This window comes from Sceloporus undulatus, chromosome 1, assembly GCF_019175285.1.
Source record: "Sceloporus undulatus isolate JIND9_A2432 ecotype Alabama chromosome 1, SceUnd_v1.1, whole genome shotgun sequence".
Taxonomy (NCBI): Eukaryota; Metazoa; Chordata; class Lepidosauria; order Squamata; family Phrynosomatidae; genus Sceloporus; species Sceloporus undulatus.
The window spans coordinates 198,744,513-198,762,646 of record NC_056522.1 but is presented as its reverse complement, the minus strand read 5'-3'; the positions used below and the strand labels follow the sequence as shown (position 1 = coordinate 198,762,646).

Here is an 18,134-nt window from a genome sequence, read left to right as displayed (position 1 = left end):
GTTAGCCATCTGTCTTCCAAGTTGTTCTTCTGGAGAACAACTCTTGTGAAGGCAGCTACTTTGTTTACTGCTTTGGAGTCTCAGTCATTCTCACTTCATCTTTTGCTAGTTGCTTTTTTTGTGTCTCAAGTAATGGCTATGCTCTGGTTAAGGAAGTGTGCAAGCTAGTGATTGAATATGCTACTATACTTTTTTATCCATGTGCTTTAAAGCACCTTTTAATTTGATTATGTTTCAATATTGGGAGGTATTCACACTTCACAATTATACAGTGGGTTCTTGGTATCTGCTGGGGTTTGGTTCCAGAACCTCCATCCATGACAAAATCTGTGGGTGTTCAAGTCCCATTAAATCAATGACGTAATGAAATGGTCCCTCTTACATAAAATAGCAAAATCAAGTCCTGCTTTTTGGGAATATATATATATATATATATATATGGAATATTTTCAAGCCATGGATGGTTGAATCCATGGAAAAAGAATCTGTGGATATGGAAGGGCAACAATAGTTGCAATGTCACTGTTTTAACCTGGCTTCAGCCTATGGAACTGTGTAGTTAATAGTTTTGTGAGAGGTACTCAGGATCCTTTTCCAGACAACTCTCAGAAGAAGGTATGTTACCCTTGAATTTTTATTTGCACTTGTTTTCAGTCTTGTGAGCTGTCTTGATTAGCACTTTGGGGAGAAAGATGAGGTAGAAATCAAATACATACATATGCACATACAATAGGGTAAAAACACATTTAAACTGATTAAAATTAAGCCATTTTTTATAAAATAAACTCCTTAATGCATTTTAAAAACCAAGTAAACCTAAGGCACACACAACAGGGCCTGTGAGGCTTTCTCTCCCTACATCCCAGTACTCTGTCAGCCTTTTTCTCAGCCCACTTTCCTCTATTCTCATTCTCATAAAAATATATGAGGAGAGATACCAAAAGGAAAGAGTGAACAAATACCAGGCTGGAAGGACAGAAATACCAGCAAGAAATAAAAAGCAGGAAATTATCTCTCTTTGTGTCTCCTTCCCTCTCTTCCTCTGGCCTGTCTCCTAATGACTAAAGGTGGTACTATTATCTGCAGACCAACTTAATTTAAATAAAACTTATTAATTAATTTTAAAAGCCAGATAAGCCCAAGATACACACTCAAGCATCCACTTTGTGGGCATGCCAAGATTCAGGAGGCTAGGCTTCCATACCCTCCAACTGCTCTAAGTGACAGTCCCACTTAATCCCATACAATTCCATTTTTCATTTACTTTTAAAATGTCCTCATTTTTCTCTCCTCGTCTCCCTTTTCCGCTTTGTCCTTAGCTTACTTTAGTTGCTGCAAACCAAATTCAAGTTGTAAAAATAGTTTGTACTCAATTACCTAAGGTTGGATTAGAGGAGAGGGCAGAATCTTGCCCTTCCCTGTAGGCCCAGGCAAAAGCAAATTGCTGCATCTTATCCAAGCTCGTGAGGCCTTCTCATTTCCCATCATAACCACAGTCTAATGTAGCTTGGCCACATGTGTCCCAGTTTTCATCTATGAAGCTCTGGAGGGTATGGATTTCATTATCTATGAGGTATAGTGGAGACGCACACATGACACAAATGGTCAAAGCAGGACTTCTGAATGAGGTCGACTCAAAGAAAGGAGAATTTATAAATTTATACTGTAAATCAACAGTAAAGTCCATCTATTTTGTGTCAAAGGAGTGACTGACTAGTAGTACAGCACATACTTTTCCTGTGGGACAGGGTTGGGAAACCTTTGATCTGCTAGATGTTTTGGACTGCAACACTCTTAGTCTCTTAACATTCCAGAAGGGGTGCATGAAAGTTGATGGGCAAGTTCTAGGCCAAAATATATAGAGGTCAAATGCTCCCCATCCCTGATGTAGAAGATCCCATGTTTTACACCTAATTATAACACCCATTAGCAAGTTAGAGAAAAATGTTTACCCTGGTGAAGAAAACAGAAACCTAAACTAGATGGCCCAGTAAACAAAGTATGAGTTGGCATGAGACATATTCTACCCTGACTCATATTGTTGATGTGTGCCTTCAAGTCATTTCAAACTTATGGCAACCTTAAGGCAACCTTATCATGGAGTTTTCTTGGCAAGATTTGTTCAGAGTAGGGCCTGTTACAGACAGGACGTTTTGTGCGTGCGGAGCGCGCACTAGGGTTAGAAAGGGGCAGTGCTTCCGCACCCCCCTAACCCTGGTGCGCGCTCCGTATGCACAAAATGGTGGCGGCTGTTCCCCACGGCCGCCGCCATGAGGACGTCACAACCGCGCCGCCTCTATACGGGGTGGTGCGGACGTGACATTCTTGCTCTGCACCAGGGCGCTTAGTGTGCCCTTAGCGTGGAGCAGGAAGAAGCTCCGTTTCGGAGCTCCTTCCTGGTTTGGTCCGCTGGGCGCAGCCTTCACACGGCTGCGCCCAGCGACCAAAGGAGAAAGGGGCCAAGTGGCCCCTTTCTCCTCTCTCCGCCGCCGCGGGTGTCCTTGGGGCTTGAAGCCCCAGGGACACCCTTTTCAGGCTGCGGGGAAGCGGCGTTTTGCCGCTTCCCCGCAGCCTGAAAAGCGGCGGATCGGGGCCTCAGCAGCTGCCGTTCTGGCTGCTGAGGCCCGATCACGGGGAAAGGGCGGGTACAGCCCGCCCAAAATGGCGGTCTGTAACCGCCTAGGTTTGCCATTGCCTTCTTCTGAGGTGAGAACATGTGACTTGCCCAAATTTATCCAGTGGGTTTCATGGCCAAACTAGGGATCCAATCCTGGTTCCAAGACTCCAACACTCAAACACCATATACTTGTGGCTTTATCACTCGCAGCAAATTTTTCTAGAAGTTAATGTGAGAGCAGCACATCAGTGCCCCAGGGGAATGGAGGCGGGAAAACCAGAGTTTAAGCAGGCATTGCCTAAAGGCAATGCTACTGAAGTGGGGGGGGGACTCACACCAAATTGTCGATTTATTGTTTTAGAAATTCTCTTTTAAGTTTTGACAGCAGATACATGTAGAAGATTAATGATTCCCATGGGGACTTACAGATTTATTTACAGGACTTTATGTTCAGCCTTGTTTAAATCCTGGGAGAACACATCCCACTCTCTTTGACTGTTACAGATTGTCTGTTTGCATAAAGTCAAGTGCTTTAAGGAATAAAAATAAAAGCAGAAAATGTTCCTTGGTTCTTTAGATAAAGATTCCGGTATATTTCTGCCCTAGACTCCATTTGGGACTGCGCCACAGAATGAAATGACGTGATCGTGCAAGTCCCTTCCTACATCAAAATAAGGGTAGAGAAAAGAAAAATTAATGCTTGCCTTCTCTATGGTCCTCATTCTCATCCTACTGCATCCACTTCTAAGAATTATTTGACTCATTTTTTAAACACTACGAATGTTAGTGTCAGTCTTGAAATCTAGAGCACTAGTCACCTTGCCCAGTATTACTGGATTGGTCCCAGCAGCAGTAGCTCATTACGTGCACCTTAGGGGAAATGTGAGAGGTAGCGGGGATCTCTCAAGCAGAGTAATCAAACTGGCAAGTCAGAAACTGAATTAACCACTTGCCACGTCTCCGCTCCTCCAACACAGTGTTCTAGCAGAGAAAATAGATGAACCTAATCTTCTTTGTGAAACACATATGAAAAGCCTTTACTTACAATATTGGTCCATCATCATACAGTGGGCTCATAATCAATCAGAGTGGACCATAATAAATACAGTGAGGTTCCAGAACCCCCATAGATCCAAGATCCATAGGTGCTCAGTCCCATTATGGCAAAATCACAACTTGCCTTTTGAAATAAAAAAAAAAAACCAAGCTGAGGATAGTTGAATCTGTGGATGCACAAATCCATGGATATGAGGGCTGACTGCATATGGTCTAATGAGGAGGAGAAAGAAAACAGAAGATGAGTTCAGGTTAGATGATGTAGGAAGAGATTGGTTATGGTAAAGCAAATAACCACCAAGTCTCCAACAATGAAAACTCCTAACCACAGAGTAGCAGCATCATGAAGATTGCTTACTCTAAACACACCTTACGAATGGGAACTGGTTAGAGATTGAGGCTTAGCATGCAAGGAAGGAAAAAGAAGGAAGGAAAGTGATAGGAAAGGAAAGGATAGCAATTGGTATGTTCAAGAGGATATGTTGGTATTAATCCACTTTGGCATTTTCTTCTCATAGACCTCAGACCATTCCAACCTTTTATCCTTTCCTATTTTTGAAATATTGGAAATCATATCTTATTACCACATTTTAATAAGACCACCAAACAAACAAGGGAAAAACCATATATAAATTTTTCTCCCCAAGCAATATTAGTGGGAATGTAAAAATAAATATTTGATCCTATTAGCTTTTTCTGCCTTCTTTTGCAACACTAAGCTGATTGACTATGTAGCTGAGAGGAGACATTGCTTTGGACTAATATGTTCTTTCTTTACATAAATTGAAACAGCAGTATTGTACAGCATCCATCATTTTCATCTGGATGTTCTCTTGTTTTGAAAGAAACAAACAATGTCTTTGTGCCAAAGTAGCACATCCCTGTGACCTGCCAAAAAAGAGAGATTGGGTTATTCAAGCTGTCTTATGTATTAGTGCTTAAACACACACACACACACACACACACACACACACATTGGCTCTTTTTCAGAAAGTGACTTCAGGGGAGAAATGGAATCATTCTTCATCAGATTTTCCTTACTTCGACTTTCAAGATGTCCAGGCTATTTACACAAATGGTATTAAAACACAACCCATCCAGATGCTGTTAAAAATACTTCATATTTACCTCTGCTGTTAACACTGAGCAAGCAAATACCCCTGATCAATGAGAGTACTGTATATAGAATTTGATAATGTGCATTTCTTAAAGAGCTAGTAAGATAAAAAGAGAACCTTTGGCCAAGATCACATCTGAATTTAGAGGTGCTAGCATATGGAAATTTGGTGGGACAACAGTGGTCATCATGGATCCCATTTTGAGAGAAAGGCAAAATATAAATATAACAAACAAAGAAACAAATGGGCAATGACATTCTTGGCGCACCACTGTGGCCAGTTGGGTCAGGAGATGTACTTGGGCGTGGCATCTAGTATTTGCTGCACAAGCTAACAAAACTGTTGTGTAGGAGGTACTTCTTGCACAATCCCAGAAAAATAATTATAGTAGTCTAACCATTGTCAAGAGGATTGCTGCCTTTGTTACCTGCATTAAGCTGATTGCCCTATTTTACCCAATTTCCTCCACACTGGAGAAGGCCAGAAGATAACGTGTGCATGTGTTGTTCTAGCTGGGTGGTTGCTATAAAGAATGTGAGAGGCAGAGTTTTGGCCTTATAGCTGAGCCTGTTCAGTTTTATGCCCAGGAGTACCATTGGTTTGAAAGTTAACACTGCCTGTTCTTCAACTGTATAAATCTCTTATCTGGTGCATTTGTAAACAACATGACTTTTATGGAGACACAAAAAATTCCCTGCTTTTCCTCCAGAGGTAGGTTATTTGCTTAGATTTCAAAATGCTTCAGAGCAACAGAGTGGGAGGTAGACATGAGACCCTCCAGAAGTTGTCAGACTGCAAGTCCCTTCAGTCTTAGCCAATATAACCAATGGTGAGAAATAGAGAGGGTTACACTCCAACAAGAGCTAGATGCCTGCCTGATTTCTATCTGATATAGATGCTGGTTTGCTTACTTAAATTTAGCAGGATACAGATAAGTGCTTTAAATTAGATATATCAAAACATGTTCTCTTGTTATGTTTAACCTAACCTCTGTTGTGATCCTTAGTTTACATATAAATAAATTTCAGCTTTTCTTGAATTCCTTTTGAAGCATCAAGAGATCGTGTTGTAGTGCAGAGGAATGGAGGTGGGGCAGAGGACGATCCCCTCACCCCAAGTGACAGAGGGCACCTTCTCTGATCTTGTATGATGCTTTCATCAAAGTTTTGGTAACCCCTCTCCTTGGTAAATGGTGAATTCAGTGGGATTTTCTGACTCTCAGGGGAGATTTTGAGGAGCTGTTCGTGTTTGTGTAAGTTACTTCTGTGTACTTGTCTCTACTGACATTTCTCAGGATCCTATGCAATGGCACATTGTCCTGGCACTGATCTGTTTCATTTACATTCTTGCAATACTGAATGTCTCTTGAATTCTATTATCACAAAGAGAAACACAATAAATGCGCTAGTTCTCGATGTGTGTCATGAATGTTTGTTCTCCTCTCCCTGAAGACTTACACTTAGGTTAATGGTGTAGAAGACAAGGTACTGACATGTGCCTTTCAGGAATCACAAACATACTTGCCATTTCTGACATTTTATTAATTGAATGCATCTGCACAAAAATAGATATTCATTCATTTGAAGTACTGTTCATAAACATTAGAATTTACATATTCATTATTAGATATGAAAAGTCAGGTGAGAGCCTTAAAAAAAATTACCTTGTCCGACTCCTTCCCGTGTCATATATCTTCAGTGATTAACTGAAATAACAGCTTTAAAAGCACTTTCAACCACCTTCACAGAGGTTATTCTTGTTCACATTGATAAGGTAATATATCATACATACAATAACTTATTGATTGTCAAACAAGTGAGTTGATTCCTGCATTCAAACCAACTGGGGTGTTTTTTTTAGTTGACTGCAAAGGCATACATGCAGAACTTGGAAAAGTTAATTTTGGGATAAAATTCCCAGAGCTCCAGCATACTTGATTAGGATTCTGGGACATTAAAATTAACTTTTATATACTCTGCATGTAAGTCTGAATAAACCATCAGAAAAAGCTTTCTTACCATCTAATATCCACATGAATGCAGTATTTTTCAAAGGAGGCAGTTCAGATATTCACCTGAGAATCCACAAGTGAAAAAGATACAATATAATGACCATGCACGTTTGAAAAGAGCCTTAAACTGTTAGTCTGGTGAGAAGCTCAGCACCAAAATTAAAATGCCCTAACCTCCAGGTCAGTGCTGGAAAAGGATGGGTAGATCAGACTGAAAGTAGAATTCTTTCATAAAATGTGTCATGAGGAACATGGGCATAATCCAGAGCTCCATATCCCCAATGCTTCCCATTGTTTTCTAGAACAGAAATCCTCCAGATGTACACAGGTATCCCATATTGCATTGTGGAGCATTCTTGACTCATAAAAGAAAATCACAGATGTGCTGAGTTACACAACTTAGCCTTGGATGCAAGGAACTGATTCTGATTTCTTCTCAAATTTGTGCCAACCAAGCAGAGAATAAGATTAAAATCTGAAAAGAGAAGGATATGCCACAGCTTTCTGACACATTAGAGGGCCTCTTCTTGTGCTACTTCAGAAAGGCAGGGACAACCCCTAAGGGACCACACCCTTGACCAAAGATCCATGGGAAAAAGATGTAAAATAAACAATCATTCTTCAGTGATGTCATGGCTACAGCAAGCGGCAGGGTCTGTGTGTCTTCATTAAAAAATGATGCATTCAGTAGAAATGAAACAGGACTTTTGATTTTGCGTAACCTTCAGTCCAGATGTGATCCCCAAGAGCATGTCCACTGTAGGCTTATAAATTTAAAATCTGTTTACAAGGAAGGGTAGTATTTGACAACTGTAATATGGAAATCTGCCCAGTTTAAATTATTTTGCATAATTTTCTCTTAATATTTAGGTTTCCTATATAACGGTCAGGAAGGATCTTTCAATGGAATTTTTTTTTGAAATCAGATCTGAGCATATGCTTTTAAGTATACAGTATCTTGGTAACCCTTAAAGCCTAATAATGCTATCATTTTCACAAAGAGAAATATCTTCAGGTAAATTTTGTAGCCTTTCTGCACTGCCAGGGATCACATAGGGGCTAAACAGACTGGTGTTTAACACCGACCTCAGAGCAGAATGCGGCATCCACATGCTGCACACTCTGACACTGCCCCAATGCCAGCAGCACGCTGCCTGCCTGACTGCATGGCAGGCGGAGAAAGGACGTGTCTTTGGTGCAGTGTTTAGATGCACTGTGCCAAAGAAACACCTAAAAGCTGCTACTGTGCCAATGAGCGTGCTTTTTGCTGCTTTAACTAGAAGAGGCATTTTGCTGGCCCTTTTGAGCTGCCAAACTGCTGGACTGGGGTTGTAGCATGTGGTTGCTGTGGGCCCAATCTGACACTCCCAAGGATGATGCGGAGCGGTCTGTTTTGCTCCATAGCCTCAGGAGGTATGTCCATGCTTTTCACAATAAATATTTGGTGCTGAAAACGCAATCGCTTTAATTTTATAACACCAAGTAGCCATTTCATTATACATTCAACTGTCACCCAGAAGTATATTGATTGAAACAGCAAAATATCAAGCATTCAGTGAGCATGTTCCATGCTAATACTTTCCATCCAAATATGACTATATTATCATGATTACAACCATTTGAAGACTTTCAGCCTTCAAGGCATCATAAACGCTGACAAATTAGCTGCCAATGAACTCAAGCTTGCTGAATAACAATTAATGCACAACTCTGAGAAAGGAGGAAACCAATCATTTCATCTTCCAACATAATACTTCAAAACCAGATGTTATTCTGAGAAAGATGAAGAAACTTTCATTTCATCCCTGGCCAGCTGTTTTCACAAGGCAGAAGGACTTTTGTATGAAAACATCTTTCAACACTGGTAGTCGCAGGATGTCTCTTGTTCTTTCACGTTAAATTAACTACAGATTTCTAAGAACAAATTAATTTTTTCCCTTTGACTTTTCAGGAATCCCTGTGCTTCGAGCTCTTAATTTTGTTATTCCATATACCAGAAATATGTTTCAAAAACAATACATTTCCACAAAGGCCTGCATTCTGCATTTTAAAGTATTTACAATTTCATCTAATTATTTATGTTTTTGTGGCCTCCAGCATTTTTCTGGCTTATGATAACCTTAGGGTGAACCCATGATGGTGTTTTCCTGGCAAGATTTCTTCAGAGAATATTTTGGCCTTGTCTTCCTCTGAGGCTGAGACTGTGAATTGCTCAAGGTTTCTATGGCTGAACAGGGATTTGAACCTGTTCCCCAAAGTCTCAGCCCAATGCTTGAACCACTACACTACACTGGCTCCAAATTATTTATAGAACTCTTTCCCCAAACCATGCACTTTATTATTATTATTTATTTTTTAAAAAACAACCACAGTGGCATTATCCACCGAATAAAGCACTTCTTAATGTGAATCAGGGATAGGAATCATTTGCCCCTCCAGGTATGATAAACTGTATCTCCCAGCATTCATCACTGGCTGTGATGGCTAGGGTTGAAAGGTGGGGTGGGCCGAGTGTGACCCATGGATTTCCAATAATTTTCTGTTGTTAAAAAAAAAGCCTCTCTTGGGGCAGGGGAGGCTTAAAAATGGCAAAATACCCCCACATTTTATAGGGAGTGTTGAGGACTATTTTTATTTTATTTATATTTTCTTTGCAGAAGGTCCAGTGAGGGAGATGTAGTCCTCCAACATCTTCTGCGGGAGTAATGTGACCCCCTTGCCACCCCTCCTGTAGTGAGTTTTAGTCCAACTATATCTAGAAGGTCATTTGATTCCCCAAGGCAGCAGTATAACATTCTCTAACATGGAGTGCCAAGGAGTATGTTAACCCTTACACAGCAGATATCAAGAGGCTTCCTTCATAAACATATAAAGTTATAATCTTGCATCCAGTTAAGCCAACCCATTCCCTATATTGGATTTAAGCAGCTTGAATGAACATTATATTTCCAGACAACTTTGAAAGACATACTACATCTTTTCTGGTGTAAAGTGCAAGCCAAATGCCCTTGAGGTTTTTGCACGAGACAGAATAAAATGCATGGCTTTCCCCCCCCCCCCCCCCGATAAAACTTTTAATATGAGGGGAAAAGGGCAGGAAACTCTGTTGCCTTTAAAAGAATTAAGCCCTTTAAAGCACCAATGCAAAATTGATGATTGGTTGCACCATCTAAGTCAAACATCTATTCCTAGCTTAGGTGCTTAAAGTGAGGTGTCAGCTGTGATCAGTTTTGTCAACATTTGGTCTCTTCTAACAACAAATGTATTTCTAGGACAAAAAGGCAACAAAGTCTTCGCTTCTGTCTCAGTGTTTCTGGTGAAGATTTCTATGTGTCTGTGAAATAGATGGGGCAGGATAGAATTCTTGCTGGCTGCAAACAGTAACTCTCCAAGTGAGATTACTGTGCCATGTATCCTCTTTTCATACACTGCTTTCACCTCTGCCAAGCAATGACCTCCAGTACTCACTCTCTCTTACACAGGCAGTTTACCTTCAGTTGAAATTCAGATAGTGAATTCAGTTCACAGTTCATCTATGTCTGGATGTACTATTGTTTATCCACATTTTTCATATGATGAAGACTGTAATAACCACATATATGTATAAGAGTTAGCTGATATAGGCTCCAGGATAACTAATTTTAGTTTCTTTTCCCCCTTAGTCAGTTAAGTAGGGTTAGGCCTTTGATACCTACATTACATTTAGGAAATCCTTCAAGAGCACCACTTTCATATTATCCAGAATCAATATAACTAAAGCCAACTCTCATCTTATGTCATCACCTCCCCAAATATATATATTTAAACAACCAGGCTTCTGTACCTCAGAAGCCTGGGTAGCTGGTTCTCTGCCAAATTTCCTCTGAGGCTAAACATCTGGCCAAGGAAACAAACCACAGTTTGAAACATTTAAGAATATCAGTCCCCACCTCCATTCTTTTCACTAAGTAAATAAGAATTTTAAGTCTTCAAGGTAAGCAAAGTGCCTAATTGCTTTATTAAATATCAAGCTGCCACCTCCACCAGAATCAACCCCATACAGGGTATTCAATTTGGTTAATGTGGTCCAGTCCACAAACAGAGCTACTACACAAGCATATACTTCAATGGATGGGGTCACATGAAGGCATGGAGGGAAATTCTTTGAAGGAAAGGAAGCTAATACAAGCATGGGAACACAATAGCATTGCCATGCTTGGAAGAGAATAGTGGGATGTGATGACTGTGGATGGGTGTGGCTGGCCAGAATATTTCAGACTGCCCTTGGAGTATTCTGCCTCCAAAACTGCCCTGACTTACCCCATTACCCGCAAGTTCCAGAGCAATGCAGGCAGCTATCCACACAGTATCCTGTTGTGCCACCTGCTGCTAGCAAGAGGCATTCCTGCTGACACAGAAAATGAGGCACCCAGTGCCGATCAAATGGCTAAGACTACTCATTGTGATCTCAGAGAAGCAACTTGCTCCAACAGTGGTGGCAGCACACAGGACAGCAGGAGAGTACTCCAGATCTTCTAGGAAGTTCTGGAGAAAATTGTGAGTTATTTCAAAGCAGCTTGAGGGAGCGTAAACCTGGATTCACTATGGGACTGCTTTTCTCATGTGCGGACAGTCTACAGTCAAATCAGGTCTTTGGCCCTGTGTTGTCTGGACAGGTCAATGTGAGGGCAGGGGAAATCCACACCAAATGGCCTGTGTAAACATGCCCTGTGACTCTAGTTATCCATACTTTCTTATGAGAGGCTCTCTATGGAGAAAACCGCAGAGGTATATCATACAACGCTGACCCTAAAGCTTTGCAACACTCTCAGTTTAAAATATTGCAGATTTCTTTCTATCTTTGTCAGAATTAAACGTTGCACAGCCAATATGAAGAATCCTGTGTCGTGACTGCATTCTTTCTCAATATTAGGTTGCATCTATCGGCTGCGCTTAAGACAATACAATATGATAAATACAGTATTTACATGCTTTTGTCAGCAAACAAAATGGCCTCCAAGTCATGATATGAACTGTTAGAAAAAAGAGAAACTTTTCTTTGATTCCCTTCATACAAAATAATTTGCCCACTTTGTCTACACAGTAGAAGCTGAATAGGCAACACCTATCTATACTGATACATATTTATATGTAAAAAAAACATACACATACGTCTGCATACACCTAGAGCATGATTGATCCCAATGCAAGTTTCAACCAGTATTTCTCTCAATGTGGGGAATTCAGGGGTCAAAGCTGTTTAATAGTTCATCTGATGGGCATGACCAGCTCCAGTGTACAAACAACCAAGAAGAAACCCACACATGCTACAAAAAGAAAAGTTAATGCCTGTGCAGGTGAGAGAAACATTGCCTCCTTCAAGAACAACCATCTTCAACACTTGCCAAAAAAGAAAAAAAGATCCTCTCTGCTCATGAAGGTATCCACTAAAAATATTATGGGGGGAGGGGGTTGGGTTGGTTGGGAAGAAAGAGTCTTCTGTAATCAGCCATACAATTTTTCAGCTTTAAAAACCACATTATCCATGTCATGATAGCTTTTCCCATTTAAATGTTCACTGTTGCAGTCGTGACTATAGGTGAAACTCTGAGCATCAGTGATTGAGGAGGAGACGGTGTAGGAAGCTGAACGAAGAGCATCAGAGTGGGCAAAGCTGTGTTCAAATTGGATCCAGAACTGATTCCAGTGCCTCCTCAGCACAGACTGAACCTATTCAAGGGGAGAAGATAACAAGATTAAGATATAAGTTTAAAGAATAAAAATTAGAGAAAACCCAGCTATTTTAGTAAAGTATGGTGGGGGTGGAGGGAAGGATGCACAGCACATATTGTTTCTCCATTTTATATTCCTGGTATATGACTAATTTGTAACCTGCAATACATTTGAGTTGAAGGACCAGGAACACTGACTAATTCTTTTCTCTGCAGTGAATGGATATGTTGGTAAGATTCTTCCTTTAGTAAACTGTGTCTAAATGAGTGAGGGAGCAGCTGAATCACACAAAGGCAGAGAGAGTTCTATCAAAGCTTCTGTCACTATTTTCATTCAGGAAGATGGGACTGTAAATAGGCTTGTGAATCACAGGTGGGGAACCTATGGTCCTCTAGCCTGGCCAACAGTAAGGAATAACAAGAATATTAATTTATCAGCATCTTTCCTACAAGTGGTCTGTGTTTTCACAAAAGGAAATTTATAAAACATTTTCCAGTGGGATAGTTTTATCAGTCCATTGTAATAATCACAGTAAGAAATTTTACAGCACTTGAAAGACATTGGCTGGAATAAAATTGTTAGCCTTGGCTAGAGTAGAGCCCATTGAATCAATGCGGACTTTGTCCCAGTACAGACCGCCACTTTGTGGCAGCCTGGGGCCAAAATTAGGACTCGGGGGAGCAGAGTGTTCGCATGTTCTGTGCTCTCCTGGTGCCATTTTGGTCATGAGTGTGTTCAGACTATGTGTGCACCAATGGCGTATCTTGTGTGCTGCATCCAAACAGTGCAGCGCACAAGAGACATCACTGCGCCACTCCAGGGCAATAGTGGCACCTTGGCAGTGGCACGGAAAGGAGCTGCAAAACACAGCTTCTTTTTGGAGCGGATCGTTGCTGCGTCCATGTAGCAGCAACAATCCGGAGGAGAAAGGGGTGGCCTCTGGCCAAAAAGAGCAGTTTTGAAAGAACCAACAAAATGTGCAAACAGGTAAATACAGTGACAACAAACATGCCATGTGCTGTAAAAAAACAGTCTTTCATAGATCTAAATCTAAATTAAATCTCCACCTTTCCAGTATTAATAGCAAATTAATTTTTCCCTTCCAACAATCAATACTGAATTAATTTGATACTTAATATTCCTGACTCTTTAAACACCTAGCCTAGTGTGTGTGTGTATTAAAGAAGCTAAAAAGTAAGTGCAAACACTGAGAATTGAATTTAGACACTTGATGTAGCTAAGGCTGCATATGTACTGTAGAATTAATGCAGTCTGACACCTAATTAGCTTACTTGCTGTTCACCGCTATGATCTTTGGAATAGTGGTATATAAATAAAACATCATATTATTATTATTATTATTATTATTATTATTATTATTATTATTTTAACTGCCATAGCTCAATGCTATGAGATTCTTGGATTTTTATTAGCCTTCTCTGTTAGACAGCTTTGGTAGCACAACAAACTACAAATCCCAGGTTTTCATAGGATGGAGCCCAAAAGTGTCAAAATGCATTAATGCTGCATTGTGGCAGCAGTCTTAATATTGGAACTGAAGCAGGTCTGGAACCCACACACACAACTCTGAGCAGCCACAAGGATGGCTATGATAAAACTTCAGCCATTCAATATTTTGTAGATATGCTAGCCAATGTCAGATGCTCATCCTAGTACTAAAATACTCCTAACAGGTATGCACTGGATTACTGGGGCAGGAATTTTCAATCAGCAACCCTGATTCACATTTCCATGAGGCTGTTGGAAAAACTGTTTCCTGAATAAAAGTTCAGTCTGCTTTTCTACCTTGGTTAAAAATACATTGGATAAAATAGATGAAGGCACATGATGCCTGTGTTTGTTTATCTACTGCTTTGGTAGGATGTTCTGTTTTACAATAGTTTCCGCTCATACAATGTGGCAAGCCACCTGTGCAACAGGAAGCTTGATTTACTAGGGACCTTGGTGAAATGTACAACAAATCCATCTCTTCCAAGAACAACTGACATCAGGAATAAAAAGTTGTAAAATCTGCTTTGTTAAAAGATTTCCCATTCTTGTTGTAGCTGGGGACTCATGCTTAAAGTCATGAGTTCACAATTTAAAATACAGGTTATGAGTTATAAAACCCATTCAGCTTCAGTTCAAGCTCTCTGACAGAGCGTATTCTCCCTATTTAGGCCATAAAAACATTGGAGAAGGCCCTCCTCTCAGTCCCACCATCCTTGAAGTCATGCCTGAGGGGAAGGACAAAGAAGGAGTCTTCTTGGTGGCTGCTCCCAGGTTCTGGAATGGTCTTCCTTGGGAAACTATACTGTTGTTGCCTTTCTATTGTCAGTCAATATGGCTGACAGTGCTAACTCTTGTGCTGGCATGTATGTGTTTAATGTAATATGTTTTAACCTGGTTTTAATTTTTTTTCTAATTGTTTATTTGTGTTTTAACCGTTGTCTCTTTTTGATATCTAACTTTTTTTTTAAAAAAATGGTGTAAACTGCTTTGTGTCCTAATCTGGGGGGAAAGAAGAATACAAACAAATACCGTATTTTCTGGCGTCTAAGACGACTGGGCGTATAAGATGACCCCCAACTTTTCCAGTTAAAATATAGAGTTTGGGATATACTCACCATATAAGACTACCCCTCTTCCAACGCACACCAATTAAAAATTTAAAAACGTCACATTTGATTTCAATATGGTAATTTTAATTCAAATGCTTATGACATGCAGGTACTTAGCAGGAAAACTTGTTGTATGCAAAGCCTGCTTGAATTGGTCAGCTATCCCTGCCTGCCCAGCCCTCCCTGTCTCCAAGATTTTATTCTACCATAATTGTACAGTGCCTCCCTTCCTGCTTTCATATGGTTGCCATATACAGAGGGGATGCAGCCGTGGCCATTTTGAGTTTCCCCCACCATTTGCGGCAACCCCAGATTCTCCAGTCCAGCTCGGAAGTTTCAGCACCCACCCTATAAGACGACCCCCGGCGTATAAGTCGACCCCTGACTTTTGAGAAGATTTTCCTGGGTTAAAAAGTAGTCTTATACGCCAGAAAATACAGTAAATAAAAAACATTTTATCATTATTTCACTAAACTTTAGGAAACTGACTGTTTACAAGGAAAGGACTTCTAATCATGTGCTGCTGTTTTTTCTCCTTGACTTTTTAATTGATATATTTCATATTGCTCTTAATGCTAGTGACAATTACATTTTTACTTTTGGAAGCCACTAGTTGTGGGGATAATGCTCATTTCCATGGGCTATGCTGGGTAGGAGTGATGGTAGTAGCCATCCAGCAACAGCTAAAGAATAGACCCTGCCACTCCAGTGGTATGTTGTACACAGAGATCCTACAAAACTGGTCTCATATGAAGCTAGTGTGCACCCTAGTATGTGTGTAAACTACAATATGATGCAATTCCCTTATTACATAGGTGGATAGGAAAATGCTTTCATAAAGCTTTCAGGCTAAATTTTATTTCAAATCAGTCTTCCAAATCACTCCTAGAAGAAATCATATACTATACCTCTCCATTAAAGAAGCAGAAAATCGTTGCCACAAGCAAGCCCTGCAAAATAAAACAGAGAATCTATTAAATTGTTTAATATATAGCTTCATGTTATGGGAATGCACACACAGACGCAGGAGTTTATTGCACAGGCCCCTGGAACGGGCCTGATGCGTTACAAAAGAGGGTGTGATGGGAAAGTAAGGCGGCATAGAACACAGTTTACTGCACAGGAGAATGCCGTTGCCACCGCCACTGGGACTTCTGATCGCGTTCTGGATGCGTCCCAGAGCAGGCGATTTTCAGGAATGCTTCTAAAGAGTTCCTGAAAATCATCTCCTGGAGGATGCATCCGGAATGCGATGGGAACTTCTGGCAAATGCGTTCTCCTGTGTGGTAAACTGCGTACTATGCCACCTTCCGTTCCTCTCACACCCCTTTTTGTAATGCACCAGGCCCGTTCCAGGGGCCTGTGCGATAAAGCCCATAGTTACTGAATGGCTTAAGTCTAAAGGAGTTTTGTGTGAGGGGCAAGGCACTGGTGTGAGGCAGTTCTATGAACCCTTTTGGGTCATTTCAGTGAATTTTTCAGAGTTCAAGAGTAGATTGAAGAGTCAGAGGGCCAGGCACAGTGGTGTACAGATGAGGTTCTGCTTGCTTCATTTGGTTCCAATCCAACTAAAATCTGATTTAAAGAAAGCTGAGCCCACAGCTTAGGAAGTAACATTTGCTTGCTTATTTGTGTGTGTGTGTGTGTGTGTGTGTGTGTGTATATATGCCACTTTCCTCTCAACATGAGACACAAGGAAGCTTAGAGAAGGCTAAAAGAAGAGAAACTAAAAACCTGATCATGAAAATGTTATCATGCAATTAAATAAATCGTAACATTAAAAACCATTACATTCTAAAAAGTGTGAAAGCATTAAAAACACAAGTATGAAATTAAAATTAAAATCCCATACAAAATGCTTCCGATAATCAATTAATCATTAAACATTTTAATAAAAAGATTTTTTGCCTGCAGGCGAAAGCAGAGGAAGATAACAGAAGTGTTTTCTAAAATGTTGTCTTAAAAAATGCACTGGTTCTTTGCTGCTTGGTGTCCTCAGGGGATAGCACTTGGGTGCTACTAATTTTCTGGTTGAAAATTGTGCCTCCTCTTTTTAGTAATGCCCTCACTTTAGATTTGACTCTTGTTTACAGATGGAGCTGGCAGCACAACACCATTACATCTGTCACTACGAAGGGTTGTTTTTGTGCCAAAGAAACAGTCAATAAGGCCTGCAATAACCTCATACTTATGAGGGCCACTGCCAAAATGCCCAGTACTGGGGCAAACTTTCCTATGTGGCAAAGAATATGTACGCAAATACATTTATTCCTTTTTTGGCCTTTTAAAATCTTTCCCCAAAGGGTACACCCCCTGTTCCCCAAATGCTCAGCAAGATGTCCCTTCTCTTCATTAACTATACTGTAGATGTGAACACGAGAATATGTAACAGAGTATATAAAACAAAATGAAAGTCTGGAAGAGATCTTTCATAGCTTCCAAATGATGTTTAGATAAGGAGTTGATTAAAATACGCCCATCAGTCATTTTGCTGGCATTCCTGAACCAACCACTGTCAACTGGCAAAGGTCTCTTGAGACAGAATACCTGATAATGCATAAGGATATGCATCACATAGTCATAAATCTCTTCAGCAATGCGGCCCTCTGGTCTCCAGGGAAACAGTACAAATTCAATGCCAAGAAGTGGCACTAGTATGAGGGTGGCTCTGACTGCCTTCATATAGAGATTGGATTCTGCTTGGTGGGTAACCTTGAGCTTGGTTATCAAAACCCGAACAATATTCAACAGGAAAAAGAGATTCACCTACAAGGAAAGTAAAAGGATATTGTTAGTCGTTGGTAATTCTGTTGTACGAATACTCGGCTAAACATCTAGGCCAAATTGTGTCGATTATGTTAACTATTTGTTTCCCAAAGGAAACTCATAAAGAGCCAGAATGATGTAGTGGTTTCAGCTCTGGATTACAATTCTGAAGAAGAGGGTTTGCATCCCATCTCAGCCATGGAAATCCACTGGGTGACCTTGCACAAGCCAAA

The 18,134-nt window shown here is 40.5% G+C and overlaps 1 protein-coding gene across 3 annotated transcripts in view; it reads right to left on the bottom strand.

Annotated features, from left to right (window-relative positions):
• Positions 1 to 6,318: 6,318 nt before the first annotated feature.
• The window catches only part of CALCRL (calcitonin receptor like receptor), a 99,394-nt gene continuing 87,578 nt past the window's right edge, over positions 6,319 to 18,134 (bottom strand). For all 3 annotated transcript variants that reach the window (XM_042439652.1, XM_042439659.1, XM_042439668.1), the window contains 3 exons: positions 17,683 to 17,901; positions 16,044 to 16,085; positions 6,319 to 12,511 (listed from right to left, as the gene is read on the bottom strand). In XM_042439652.1, the coding sequence (XP_042295586.1) occupies positions 12,287 to 12,511; positions 16,044 to 16,085; positions 17,683 to 17,901 (486 nt within the window). In that variant the 3' untranslated portion in view covers positions 6,319 to 12,286. The remainder of the gene's footprint in view (positions 12,512 to 16,043; positions 16,086 to 17,682; positions 17,902 to 18,134) is intronic.